Source organism: Colletotrichum jinshuiense, chromosome 15, assembly GCF_051148585.1.
Source record: "Colletotrichum jinshuiense chromosome 15, complete sequence".
NCBI classification, from domain to species: Eukaryota; Fungi; Ascomycota; class Sordariomycetes; order Glomerellales; family Glomerellaceae; genus Colletotrichum; species Colletotrichum jinshuiense.
This window is the reverse complement of record NC_139308.1, coordinates 206,797-221,069: the sequence shown is the minus strand read 5'-3', so window position 1 is coordinate 221,069 and position 14,273 is coordinate 206,797. Positions and strand designations below refer to the sequence as shown.

Here is a 14,273-nt window from a genome sequence, read left to right as displayed (position 1 = left end):
TACCAGAAATTCTAGTGCTTTGCAATGACATGGCCAACATGGAGGCGAAGCAGATTTCGGCGCCGACATTGATTACAATTTCACGGGCAATTTCAACGAGGACGGGGAGCCAACATCCCCAACCCCGGAATGGTCGACGGCCTCATGATTTGGTGGAATTAGCCATTGCAAGAGTCTTGACCTCCCGAATAGCCACGAACACCTCCCCCCCGATTCTCCAATCCAGCTATATATAAATTCAATTGGCTACCCACCCCAGCTATTCGAAGTCGGCATGCAAGGTTGACATTGATTCATCTCCAGCCCAACCCATGCTGCCGTCTTGTGAAAACTTGTTGGCCAAAGCGTCGCCTTGAGATTCCTCTGCCCCGGATCGGCTGCTGATATGACAAATGTCACATGAACTCGCAGTCGCCTCGTCTTCGCCCACCCACCCATAAATATTTCTTTCCCAGAGCGTGATGTTCAAACGTGCCTGATATTCGGATTTGGAACTGGTTTCGATCGTATGCTTCACTCTGGTGCCCAGAAGATATTTCCCAAAATTCGCCGCATAAACGCTCTGGTATGTTTGGAAGTACCGAGGAGCGTGCTAGACGCGCTACAACTGTTTGATCGTTGCCCCGTCATGATGACTACTCTGATGGTGACTTGGCCAAGCAGCAGAACCCACCATTTCGCATCTTGAACGTTACATTCTACATCCACCCGTCATCTTAGTTTAATAACTTGTCTCTTGCTTTGCACACAGAACCACCACGCCATCATGTCAACATCTCACAGTAGCCTCCACGTTCCGGAACATGTCGGCCTCAGCAGATTTCCCTCGTCTGCAGCTCTGCAAGGTGCTTTCAGACTTGTTTTGTCGGCCATATCGATCGAATTTACCAGCCAAGATGTTCAACAGCGTACATGGTATGAGAGGAATCGAGTACGCATGTACCGAACTCGAGAACAAGTTGAGCAAGAGGCCAGATCAAGCTGCATTTTCTGCGGAGATTTCTCTTGGGGCAAACGCTATGCGCAAAGGTCAAGTAAACAGGAGCCTTTCATGGATGTCCAACAGAAAGCAAGGAACAAGTTCTCCACCGTCGGAAGAGACTCCACGCCGTCGAATTCAGTATAGATATGTTACGCCTGGCCCGCACTTGACGACCACATTGGAGTGTAAGCTCTCTACTAGCATCCCGACTGTGGAAAAGTTGTTGAGCCAGAACTGTATTTGTACACCACGCAAGGCGAGTGGCTGGCTACCTTGCCATCGATCGAGAAAAGGGGCTTATTAAGAGCATGTCACAGACGACGTAGCGAGCAGGCTTGTAAGACGATGCGCTGTTCTGATAGACTCTGGGTGTCCCGAAACCTCCAAGAGAGCACGAAAGTAGGTGGAAGAATGCCTGGCAAACCACCTCGGATGTGGCTAAGGGGGTCTCTTCTTGGTTGCCGCCTGTGTGACTTGTTGAAGCTTCCCCACTAAGCGAACTAGAATTGTCAATAATCTGGGAATCTGATAGCTTGTACGGTCGGGGCAGCACACTCGTTTTTTGTTGAGGCTGCGACCAAGGACACGAAACCATTCTTTCCAGATCCACGCGGCACAAGCGAGACTTGCCAATCAAAGCTTCCTGAAGCAATCACCGGTGCCCTTCACACGGCTTCGAGGGCAGTAGTAAAGAATATTTGGGTTGTTTCCCTCTGTCATTTTCAGGATGATGATGATGACAAGGATAAGAGAAAAGAGATGGCAAAAAAATACGTGTATTTACCAGAGTGCTTATTTCACTATTTCGGCTTCAATCAAATCGGTCGCACTGAAGGATCCGTGGGAAGCCCTCATGAGATCGACGCTGTCCTGTTCTACCGTCCCCTCTGGATCATCCAGTATCAGACTGATTCTGCTATTCATCTACTGTTTGCTTTTCAGGTGGAGCGTGAATTGTTGGCCGCCCGCACTTCTCTCGATTGATGTCGCAGTGGCTCACTGCCTCCTGACTGTGAGAGCGGCGACCGCCTGCATGCATTGCTCGTAGCATGTTGCTCCCATCTGCCCCAGCTTAGGCTAAGAAACATGCGCAGAGAACGTCTCCATCTGTTCATCTGAAGCGACGGTTGTCATGGGAGACGTGTGACTCTCGGCAACCATAAGCTTTCTACGAGAAGGGGATGTGGATATTTTCAAGTCCAAGTTGATTGACAACAGCTTCGACAGTCTCGGGGCATGCTTGACGTCGGAGGAGACTGAGTTGACGTACGGTTAATGACGGGGTTCCGTGATTAGAGGTACCTGTTAATGCGTGAGACAAGGTTGACGAGGAGTGGTCCGATGGCGTCTGGGCATTTCATTCTTAAAGTAATACTGGACACCAACAAATATATATCTGTATTGCTGTCTCTCTCGGATCTGTTAGTACAACGCCAGAATCCATCCCTACGCCACCGACGCAGGTCCTTCTATGAAATGCCTCACGTTTGTATCAAGAATGAGTTTCAGAATCCTTCACATCTCCCACCTGCCTAGCCTTGAGTTAACGTACGTCAACCTGCCGTCTTTTAACCTTGGCTGCGTCGTATTAATGGCCCTCTCCTTGCTGACCTGTCTTTGACGCCCTCTTCCCGGAGTTGGTGCTCTCGGGGGGATGCGGTGAAGCGGGCACTGCAGCTGCGCCTCAGGTCTAGAGCCTCATATCGACTAGATATCCATCGCTCCATGGCATTGGCGTGGGTAAAACGCAGAAGAGACGTGCGGACTTGAGGTTTTTCGTGTATAACTGATTAGCTATTTTGCAAGATGGCTAATCCCGAGTCCCAGGAAGCAAACACGTGACGAATTCAAGGGCTTCGTGTAACTCTCTGTCATGCGCCTGGTGTCTAATTTCTGGTTGTGCCACTGCCTGCAAGTATAAACCGAATCTATTTTAGGGGCCACTAAGCACATGTCGTAGAGCAAACACTGGGATAAGAATAGCGAGGGGAGGCAGTCAAGTCTTTGGGTGACAGGGTGCAAACAAAACTACTTACTCTCCAACCTCTAACGAGAAAAACTAATACAACTTAGTCTTGGTTAGCGCCGAATGTAAAACTTTTTCGATGATGCAACCTGTATCCTCTTTCATGCAGGCTGCGAAATCTACTGTAAGTAGGCGGCTGCGTATTAGTCTAACACGCCACCAGTCACCGCTCGCTCTCAATTGCCCAAAGTCTCCTACATCCCTATCTTTCTCGCCGTCATCCCTCCCGGTATCTGTAGTAGTGAGGTTGAGAGAATCCCATCGTCCCGGCCATGACTAATGTAGAGATCTTTTAGGTGGCCGACGGCTTTCCTTGAACCTGTAGTCGAGGAACTTGGCACCGATGAGAACAGAATTTGTTGTAGTAGCCATGTCATATTACAGTTCGTGCAACATACCTACCTTAAAGGCTGTAGGAGTGGTAATAGTCTTGGTGGTATTCAAGGCATCAAAAACGTAGGCAGGCCTTGGTGAGTTCTGAGAACAACCTATAACTTTCATCTATCCGGCCTGGTATTTGAAGAGATTGAATGGGGCTGCGGCAATAACTTACTACGGGTTCGAGGGGATTGAGGTTGTCAGGCTCTCTGGCTTTGATGCTCTTGCAGCACTGGCTGCTCGTCTTGAAGTATTGGTGTCTGCTCCTTTCGGCATTGGTTTCCGTGGCGGAGCGGTTGTTACTGCTGCTGCTGCTGCTGTTGCTGACAGTCCGAGCAAGAGGGGGGGTCGAAGACTCCGAAGTCCGCTCAGCCGCCCTCATCATAGCCAAGTACTAGTCACTAACAGCACCGACGGCATTGTCAACTTCGACAGCAGGAGCGGTTTCAAAGTCCGACATGGCGAACGATGGCGGCGGAGTTACAGATTCGCCCGCTTAGAGCTGCTGAAATCGCAGGGGAGAAACGGGAGCCATGACGGTGTCAAAGAAGACGGAAGAATACAGCAGGTACATGCATGCGAAAATAAGCCAGGGGGGGTCGGGTTTTCTATTTCGTGGATGTTTTCTTAAAGTACAGTGCTATTGTGACCTCATAATTGATACTAACAAGTAGCTAATGAAGTGTTTGCCTAAGTATAGAACTCACTTTCTTGTCTTCAGTTTTATGAGCCAAGAGTCAAGGAAGTTAATTAGTGACGCCTTGCTGCCATCTCTAGCCTTCGCCCTCTCCTACACCTTCATATTGACTTTGGCCTTGATAGTCTTCTTCTTTGTAATGTTTTTGCCCTTGACCTTGATTTTGGGGTTGCCTGCAGCCTTGCCCTTGTCCGTCGCCTTGGTCTTGACGCCCCGACGGCGACTAAAGTTTTTGATCACCCCAGTCTCGTCATTCCGAGCTATTCAGAAGCAGTTCGACCCGCCGCGATCCGTTGGCCGCTCTATACAGGGGCAGGGGCATTTTCAGGTCTGCCTGGAGCATGCTCTCGCTGGCCTTGATATACTTGAGAATGACCTTGTGCGCTCTTTGCCGGTCGGCTCTATTCTCGGTTCTGTAAGCCCCTTCCTCCACCACATCATCCTCTCCTTCCTCTTCCTCCTTCGCCTTGTTTTCGATATGTTCCTCACATTCATCCTAATTATATGTCATACTAGCTTTGCTTTTGTCTCGATTTGTTCTTGTACCAGCGGTAGTGATAATCGGGGGTTGGCGAGCGGGGCGCCTGCTCGGTTGGATTCGGTGGTCACTGTGACGGGTTAGCGCTTGAAGCAAAGGTTGAGGCAAAGGGCAAGATAATCATGGGGGACCGTCAAGTTGACCTGCTGTTTGGAGGTACTTCTTGATAATGGCGTTCTCGTTGACTCTTCGAAAAGCGAGCGTCATACTGGCTCTCACTGATCATGCTTGGCAGCCAAATCAGTTGCAAGAGATTAGATTTGGTAACGTTTCTGTATAGTGACAGGTACCAAATCACCGATGAATCCGACTGGCCCTCTCCTTCGTCATACCATCACCTTTCAATCACTGGCAGGTTTGTTGTGAAGCTCAAAATATAACAATATTGCATACTGACAACACTCTTGTTGGTAGACATCGCCTAGCCTCGAATTTGACTACCACACATGAGTATGAGAAGTTAATAAAGAGGGATCTTGAACAGAAATACCGACTATCATGAGTCTTTCGACTGTATATCTTGGAGCAGGGTGTGATATTTCACGACGGATGGCTCCCTGTCTGCCGCGGATGATTCCCACGCTTTTAATTAGATTTGTAGAGGACAACTTTTCTCCTTAGGCTACGGCTCTTGGTCTGATGGCAGAGTTTCAAGCTGACTGTGTCATGCTATCTTCCGCCAAACAACGCTAGCACAACCGCATAATAAAAGCACGCCAACCTTGCCAATGCAGTGCCAGTGTACAGGGATCCCTCCTTCTCTTCGTCCCAATGACCAAGAGTGGTAATGGCCGATACGATGTCTTGAATCAGGCATTCCCACTCCTCAATATACCTTTCGGGCGAAAGGATGTTTGCTTTGTTCTCGTATAGGTCAGCCATGAAGTAGTTGACTTCCAATACTTCTATCCATCTACTTATCCAGCTCTCATCCATGCAAGTGCTTCTAATTAGCAACGATTCTGGGGATGGCAAACCTAATATCAGTTTTTCTCGATGAAATTGGCTTCACAAGACAATAATAGAGGATGACGTAGTATTACCCTAACCCTAACCCTCTATAGCACAGAAAGTGTCAAAAGCAGGTCTGAGCTTTGCCGGAAGTTCGTTAATCGCACGGACTCCATGGCTATGTTTGCCGAGGGCGACTTGCTTGTTTTGCTACTACGCCCAAAAAAGGGACTTGTTAGGAAAGATTGGAATTTTTTTCTCTACTAACCTATTCCTTACCTTGAAGCCCTATGTAGTGGTATGAATCGGCCTTTCCTGTGGCCGATGGAACCTTTCGCCTGCGCGACGCGGTTTCGGATTCAAGTCAAGCCAGCAGGGCACCGTTGTATCACCGTGACGCGAAATTGTCAAACAATGCAACTCATTAATTCCTTCTCCTTGTTCTTTTTTGTCCTTAACCCGGAGTAGAGGCGAATCACGGTTAAGCTTGAGTTTAGAGCCAACCCGCAGAGAAGGCGACTGTCAGAGACCCGCGACAAATGCGATGTCACCCCAAGGCTATACGAATAAATGTATATACTGTTTGTTCGTCCTGGAGAAGTTACATGAGTTGAATTGAAGCAGGTTGCAATAGCGAGAGCGGCTATCGCGGATTTTTGGTCGGGGTCCAGTGTTGCGTACAAGTGGATGAGCCGATTCGCGGTATTCAAAACTCGCCTTGGGCTGCAACTGAATGCAACTAATACATTAGGACCTACCCTCACCTTATTTATTTCTTGACCATCAACGTTATTCAGGGCAGATATTTAATCTAACGCAAGTCCTGATATATCAATTCAGAATCTTGCATCCCCTGTAATTCAGTTTTCATCTGCTTCTGCCTTGGTCGACAACATGAACTGATTGGGGCACCCGGAAGCCCGCACCGTGGGTACTGTTGGCGTTTTAACTTTCATCATGATCTATTCCATCGATGTTGCTGGTCTCAAAAGATTTACTGCAAATTCTTGCCGCCAAATCATTTGTTCTACCTTCGATAACTCTGACTCTTTGGCGCGGGATATCGAGTTGCGATCTCTCGCCGGTGTATCCGATGCAAAGCCTGCATCATCTTTCACAACAACTTTAAGGGCTAATGCTAGATATTTGATGCTTTAAATGCGCCTGCTTAGAAAAAATATAGTATTATTTCAACCAGCTTACCTACACCCCCGACTATGGCAAGGTAGAAGTGGATGCTTCCATGTTTCTGCCCTGGCTTTTCGGTGGAGATTTGTGACATCAACCCAAATAATTTGCATGCGTATTAAGGTGCACCGCCGAGCATGTACACCTCATCTCAGAGAGTTGTCCAAGGTCAGCGGGTGCCGTTCGACTGCAAGCAATTGTGCATGGGAGACATGGTTTGTGTCCGACGTGTATCCGCCGTGTGTCCGACACGACGTTCTTCCCGGTTTGTTCCATCATTCATCGGCCGGCCTGATTATGACAGCGAAGAATAGGTACTCAGGTCGGGCGGATGGCGCTTACCTCGGTGAGAGCCTACAAAGTACACTAGAGGTGATAGCAAGACGTGTGCCAATACATAGCGCTTCTCTGTCACCATCTCCTTCACCCTGTTCTAACGGGATCAACCGAGCCTTGGAATCTCTACAGAGCGAGACGATTGAATACAAGATTGTTCGAAAAGTCAAATGCGCCCTTCGAGCTGCGGGAAAGAAAAAGAAAGTTAAAAAAAGGAGGTCTAGGGACATTTCGAGTCTGACAGGGACGAGAGTGAGTGCGCTCCAGTCGTTGAAGCAGCGGCGGATTGGTGGCCACAGTGAGGATAGAATTTGGAATATAAATGCCCAAGCACCAAATATTCCGGCCCCTCTCCCCTCCGAATCGCCTTTTTTTTCCGTCTCCCGCCCCGATGCAAAGAATGAGCGGGTTCAATGACCGAAGCCCGTGCCGACGCTACGATTCAGAACCCCTCGGCTGTGTCATTTTCGAGTGGTGTTGACGGTGATCGTTAAACCTCGGTCAACGAGCGTCTCTCAGCAGGGGCAGGGTCTTTCAAGAGTCTTACAGCCCTCACTAAAAGGATTACTCAAAAGCCATCGCTTCCTTGTCAATCGACGAGCAATTGGAGGCGAAGCCTGCAGCTTGTGCGGAAGCCATGACAAGCGGTTGGCAATCGTGGCATAAACATCTCATCGGAGGGGATCGGAGAACGATGGCAACGAACGGACGGCCAAGGTCTGAACTGAAGATGGATTACTCCGAGGTCGTTAGACAAGAAGTGCGGCAGCTTTTGGTTGGAAAAGGAGACAAGGCCCACGGTCGAGGGTCGAGGGGCAGCAGCAGTGAATGCTGTTGCCGATGACTGTTGAGTAGTGCGTGGCCGCAACGATTCCGAAAGGACTAGACGAGTTGACCTCTCGGTTGACGCCAGCCTTGGTAGACAACCAAGTGGATGGTGTATAGTTGCAACAACAGCTATATCTACACTTCCGCTGCTGCCGCTGCCAACCTTCTACTTTCCCTTCTACATACCGATTTACAGCTTCCGAATATACCATATTGATATTCGGCGAGCTCCAGCCCATACGGGCAGTCCTGTTGTATACAACAGATACCCTGTGATTCCAACACTAGGAATGCTCGTCTTGTCGCCGGCAAGCTTTCTTCTATTTGCTGACGAACGGGCTTGGGTTCCCAAACTACCATACCAAACAAAACTACTTGGTAATCACCGAACAGAAACCCAGCTAACAACAGCAAACACCAAACCCGCTAAACAACAAACAACAAACACGGAATCAGGGCGACGGCACACCCGGGACAGCCAGCTTGCCTCTAAAGTCGAGCCGATCAGGTCACCCACATCCCTTGCGGACCTTTGGTCTGCCCCTCCCCCTTCCCTACACGATGAGATTGCCTACTACGCTTGCGACCCGGCCCTGGCCTAATTGTTCGACTCTAGCTATAACAGCTCTAATGCCGCTAAAATCCAGTCGCATCTCTTGCGCTGGGCCTTGGCGCGGTCGAACTGGCGACGAAAGGTACTCGGTCACTTAGTGATCGACATGGACGGGAAGCCGCTCTTCCCCAATAACCAGCACCCTTACAACGAGGCGGATGATGTCCAGGAACCCAGGCTTGACAACGAGAGCATCCTCCTGGCCCTGACGCGGCACACTCTCGAGCTTTCCGTTGCGCTCGATGAGCTGCTCGCGCAGCTCGACCGACAAGGTCTTGGCAACGCCTTGTAGTATCAGTCCCACGACGCTCCCGCCGCCACCTCCACCGCTACTATCTCCATCACCAGCTTGTCGACCAGCTTATTGACTCCGTGGTGGCTTTCGGGCCTTTTCAGAATCGCCTCTCCTCTCGGTCCGCAGCAGCCGTCGTCGGGTGATAGTTGGGAAGCTGGATTTGAAGACGCCATCCGGGATGGCGCGGCGCTGCCGGTCAAGATAAGGGATGCGTTAATCATCCCGCGCGCCTGCAACCTTGGCCATGTCTCTGCGGGCACTGCTCACTTGCATGCATTCTCGTTGGCAAGCTCAAAGCCCACATTGACGAGCTGCACAGCGCTGGCCGCCAGGCACCCCCTACGCGTGACCGTTGCGGCGGGCACCGATGCAATGTTCCCCACCATTACGATCGACGCTGTCTACGTCCGCTACATAGCGGATACTGGCGGCGACGTGTCGGCGCTTGAGGAGGCTTCTCTGGTAGCCGCATCTTGGATCGCCCCTGCGCACCCAACCGGCCGCTCTTTGGCTGAGGGATTGCCTTTCCTCATGCCAGGCGAGCAGGTTGCACCCGTCCCTGACGTCAAGCTTAAGGAGGACCTCTTTGCTTTGGAGTACCGTTGTCAATTGGGGATTCTTGAAGACGGACTTGGTTTTGAGAGCAAGACAACACGGGGCCAGGAGTAGGATCATGGGGAATCTCGGACGGCCGAACCCGGGACAAGATGGAGGAGGGAGATCAGAGGGAGCACAGCTTTTCTATGGTCAACTGCCTAGACTTGGCGTACAGCTCGCACCACTACAACGGAAACAACATCTTGAGCTGGCCAGGCAACGAGACATGATTGGTTCGCTAGGTTTGATTGCTGCGTGCTTCTTAGGGAGAAAACGCATATATATCTGCCGAGCAAGATCCCTGCCCCCCTTCTCCATACCATTTCTTCACTAGTCGACGGCATCGTCGCCTGACCTACGCCGTTACTACTTACGCAGCGGCTGCTCGCCTTGTTACAGCCTGGGTCTTGTTGCCTGTGGTCTGTAGCCCTGGGTTGCGCCACACTCATGACCGCGTTCTACCAGTAAAGCGGCCCAGAATGCATCCAAAGTCCGAATCGGCTATGCCGGCGCGTATTGTGTTGCCCAGCCATGTATGCCGACATGCAATCATGAGGACTTGTAAGAGTCATTGCTACCATCGGGCAACATCCCTCTTGAGTTTGTGCCTAGTACCCGAATTGCATTCTCCATGAGGAAGAAAGATCCGTCAAAACCTTGTGTAACCATGGCTCGAGAGAAGAGCTACGGCATGGTTTGTCTCCATGTTACTTTGAGCAGACACCTCAGTTAGGGGCCTTGGTCAGGATGGCTGGGTCATTTTGTGCCGAGGTGGGACATTGGGGCCTTTGAGGCGCGGTATAAAGTTTGGTTCCTCAACCTGGATATTGGGTAGGCTAGCACGGCCGCTGGTGTCAAGTCGGCTCAACAAGTAGCCGGGCGGATAAACCCAGCTTGGCGCGAGCGAATCTCATGCCCTCCCCGACTTCCCACCCCCTCTCTTTCCCTTTGACCCTCCAGGAACCGCGCCTAGCATACGGTGCATGGAAGATTGGAGACAAAGAATGGGAGAGGAGGAGGGGCAGGACTCAAGCTCTCTAAGGGGGGTCGTCTACCACGGGCTGCGTGAGAAGACGGGACGCCGGTGCATCTCAGCCAGGGGCCGCCTTTTTGGAAATGGGGGGGTGAGTTTGCCAAACTCCCTCTCCCTCTTCCCCCTATACTTTGCTGTCTCATAATGCTAGTGAGCTCCTTGCATGTTGGTGTCTATCTGGAAAGGGGGCGAGACTGTTAGAAAGATATAATTTCTTAATATTCTGGTCTCACGCCCGTCTGTCGACCTGGCACCTTCTTTTTCTATCAATTATAGTTTCCGTTTTATAAAGAACTGTTGTTTGTGTGTGAAACATGGTGGCTTCGTTTTGACCGTTGCGTGGGCCAGCACACGAACCGTTTGTCCGCCTTGGCTCCTCGTGCTTGTCCCTGTCTCAATTCTTGACCTGCTGGCAATCCCATCCTTAACATTGACTTTAAGCAGCTGGCAATGTGTAACCGCAGGATTCCCACGTCCATGAGCCGCGTGCTCTGATGTGCGGCGCCTTTCTCTTCGCTCTCTCTCTCTCTCTCTCTCCCTACGCAGCTCAGAAGCCCTCCTTCACCTCACTAGCACTAGGCCAAGCAATGAATCTTTTACTGACATCAACTAAGACGAGAGGTAACATAGCCAACAACAGTGAGTATCAAACGATCCGAGCTGGAGTATGGGCGACATATTTTGGGCTCCAGACCACTCCAGAAGAAGCTCTTTTGATGAGCCAGATTTTCAGGGCACAGGAAAGAGTACGAAGGAGGGCCGAGAGAGCGGCTGTGCGGCGTGCGCCGACATACAGCGCTCCATCCGAGTTATCTTCTAATAACGAATTGACACATCTGCTTGTTATCGAGCCGTCGACAGCGTCTGCCAGGCCGTGTCGCGCAGAGTCATGTACGCCAGGCCCAGCAAAGTCCCACGCTCAGCAAGCATTTGTCAATGACGGCGCCTGTCAGCATACTACCACGGCGCGGCCAGCGACAAGCGATCCAAGAGCAACATCGCCGACACAGCGGTCACAGTCGCGGCTTGTATACACCGGGAAGAAAGGTGGGAAGGAGCCCGAGCCGGAGGGAATCCGCGATGCCCCCAAGATGAGACAGGAACCGACAGACTCCGAACCAAACTTTTGGCAACGCACCGGCCGCCTGGGCCAGCAGACATTCGACAAGGCGGTCCATGCCCTCTGGCAGATGCTGTGGCTCCTGTTGTTCCGGCTAATACTCGCCCTGATATTCGCCCGGGTTCTCGTTCAGGCGGTTTGATGGACTCGACCGTTCCTACCATGGGGTCTCCAAGATCACGGCTCCCTAAATGTTGCGACGAGCAAAGCCGTGAAAACGATGGTGGCGGGTACAACAACGACAACAGCAGCGACGGCATTGTCGCTAGTACTACCTGCCCTACTGCCATCTGCGGACGACAGCCTCCGCAACATGCGGTACCTCTCTAGCATCTCTCAAGGCATGCGGCGAAAAAGCGAAAAGCGTTGTAGGTCCTGGGTGAGGTGCTGAGTCTGGGAGGCTCTAGTGATAGAGACAACACGTCCGAGTTCGTTCTGTCTTTGGCGTCATAGGTCGAGCAGTGGGCTCGGCCTGAGATGAAGATGGAGACGGCTCGGGCAACTGGAACCAAGAATGATGATCTAGTAACCCATCAGCTCCAGCAGCAACTCTGGAGAGAGGTCAACACTGCTTAAGGAAATACAGCAACATCTGGCGGGTTCGGCAAGAGTATCGACATCAGCATCAACATCAACATTAGCTAATAGTGGTATTGGTGGAGATGGTGGTTGTGGTGGTGGCGGCGGCGGCAATGATGGCTGTACAGACAGTTGGTGGTCCTACCGGATACCGATGGGTGTTTTGGGCGGCATCTGGACCTTTTTAGGTTGGATTTGGTCGTTAATAACAGGATGCCCGAGACGCATGCGCTCGCCGTTATGGAAGATGGTGTAAAACCAGGCCAGGGTGCTCGGCGAGGCTGTTAACAAAGCGGTGGAAGCAAACGAGCTGTCGTTGGAAGTCATGACCGCCGTACGGTGCGAGTGCGTAGGTGAGGTTGTCAGTTAGTTGTGCGGCACGGCTGCCGTGTTTCAAAAGGCCGTCGTGTCCGGCGACCACTCGCTGGCAGTGGAGTCGACAAGGTTAGATGCACAAAAGACTCGAGAACGGCGCGAGGAGATGGAGAAGGATGATGAGAAGAAGAGGAAGAAGAAGCAGAAGAGCAATCGATGCTGGGACACCGAAGATGAAGACATAACAGTGTTCGCAGAGACGCCGTCCACAGAGGCATCCAGCGCGTCTAGGGCATTGAGGGTGTTGAAGGCGTCGACCGAGGCATTGGTGGCAGACGTGCAAGAGCTAAGCGAGGCGGCGCAACAGCTGCGAGGTTTGCAGGCGGCAAGCTCGCAACTCTGCCAGCATGGCCATTTAACATCGGGCACGCTAGATGCCTGGGGGACGTCTCTGAGACTGAAGAACAGGCAGCTCACTTCGCTGCACGTCCGCGTGACTGACCTGCGTCTGGTGCAGCTGGAGTCGAGAGCATGCTCTGACAACGAGGCCGCTCGCGTCGAGGCGAGCTGCCGCAGGTCGCAGAAGATTTCGTGCGGCAGCTCGGCGATACATACTCGACGGAGGCGTCTTGAACGGATGAATTACACGGCGGTTGGCGGTTGCCCGACGAAATCAGATGAAGTTGCAGGGGGGAGATGAGCTTTCCTGGATTTGCTCCTCCGTCAGGTGGCCGTAAGTGTAGTTATATCTATTTTTTGACCCGACCTTGATGAATGGTAAGTGATACCGCGTCGGGATACCAAAAGTGATTTGCTGCATGAGCATTCGTATCCGTTCGTTAATTAATAGAGTTATTTGATAGTCGTCCGTTTCGCTTTCCCCATGAGTTCCTGGAGTGCCTCTCCCTCAGCAAATATATACAGTCCTATAACAGTACTTTCCAGCCTCGCAGGTTTGATACAGGACGGAGCAAAGACCGAAACGCTACTAATTCTCCGAGAGCTACGCCAAGCCACACTTTTGAGCTCCCCTCTATTGGGGACAACCCCATTAGTCAATCAGACACAGCCCGCATCGGTATTACCTCTATTCCTAAAGAGTAACAAGAGAATCGACCGCAATATGCAAAACCGTTCTCAAGATCTCCACACAAGATACCCCTTTCGGGTTCGCGGGGATAGCACATATCGACCCCGAGACCATAAAGCCACGCGCAGCTGCACTTTCGAGTTCCGCCAATACAGAGGTTGTGATTAAACAGCCCGAAACTCGCCCAATCAGTCAAGAGCAGCTTGTGGCTGAGGTAAAGGGTATATACGCTGGGCTCGTTATAGTTGAAAGCAGATGCATCGAGGTTGATAACGCTCAGTCATCAATCAAGGACACAAGCCTAATATTTAACAATGAGCAATGGCAGGCTCTAATCGCTTTGCCTCGTACTTTGCTCCATGAGCATCACGACTTTTTCTTGGCTAGCTAATACCTATCAGCTAGGCTAGCCCTTTGACGGCTTGCGAGCAACAAGTACGCTATGCTAGCTAGGATGTGGAGGCACGGCATCTATTTTTTTCTTGACTATTACGTCACTGTCTACTAGCATTGCTAGAGCACATGTAAACCTTTTATCTATTTTGCGTACTCTATGATGGCGTTGCTCTATGAGACGGTGCTAACGTTTGAGGATACCTGGATCGAGTGCCTCGGGGACTTGGGACGCTACTAGTAAGCTTTCGCATCCTTTTGGCTTACGTTACGCAAGAATTTCCCCTTGGTTTGGCTTTTATACTGATTAACTC

The 14,273-nt window shown here is 51.2% G+C and overlaps 2 protein-coding genes across 2 annotated transcripts; both read left to right on the top strand.

Moving 5' to 3' along the window:
- Positions 1–8,643: 8,643 nt before the first annotated feature.
- EsH8_XV_000025 (uncharacterized protein) lies at positions 8,644–9,501 on the top strand (the record flags this gene model as incomplete). The annotated part of the gene is made up of 2 exons (XM_083274066.1): positions 8,644–8,828; positions 8,898–9,501. The coding sequence occupies 2 exons, from the start codon at positions 8,644–8,646 to the stop codon at positions 9,499–9,501; spliced, it is 789 nt and encodes a 262-aa protein (XP_083120598.1).
- A 2,985-nt stretch (positions 9,502–12,486) lies between these two features.
- Positions 12,487–13,176, top strand: EsH8_XV_000024 (uncharacterized protein; the record flags this gene model as incomplete). The annotated part of the gene is made up of 3 exons (XM_083274065.1): positions 12,487–12,510; positions 12,562–12,850; positions 12,911–13,176. 3 exons carry the CDS (start codon positions 12,487–12,489, stop codon positions 13,174–13,176), a joined length of 579 nt encoding a protein of 192 aa, XP_083120597.1.
- Between the last annotated feature and the right edge of the window lie 1,097 nt (positions 13,177–14,273).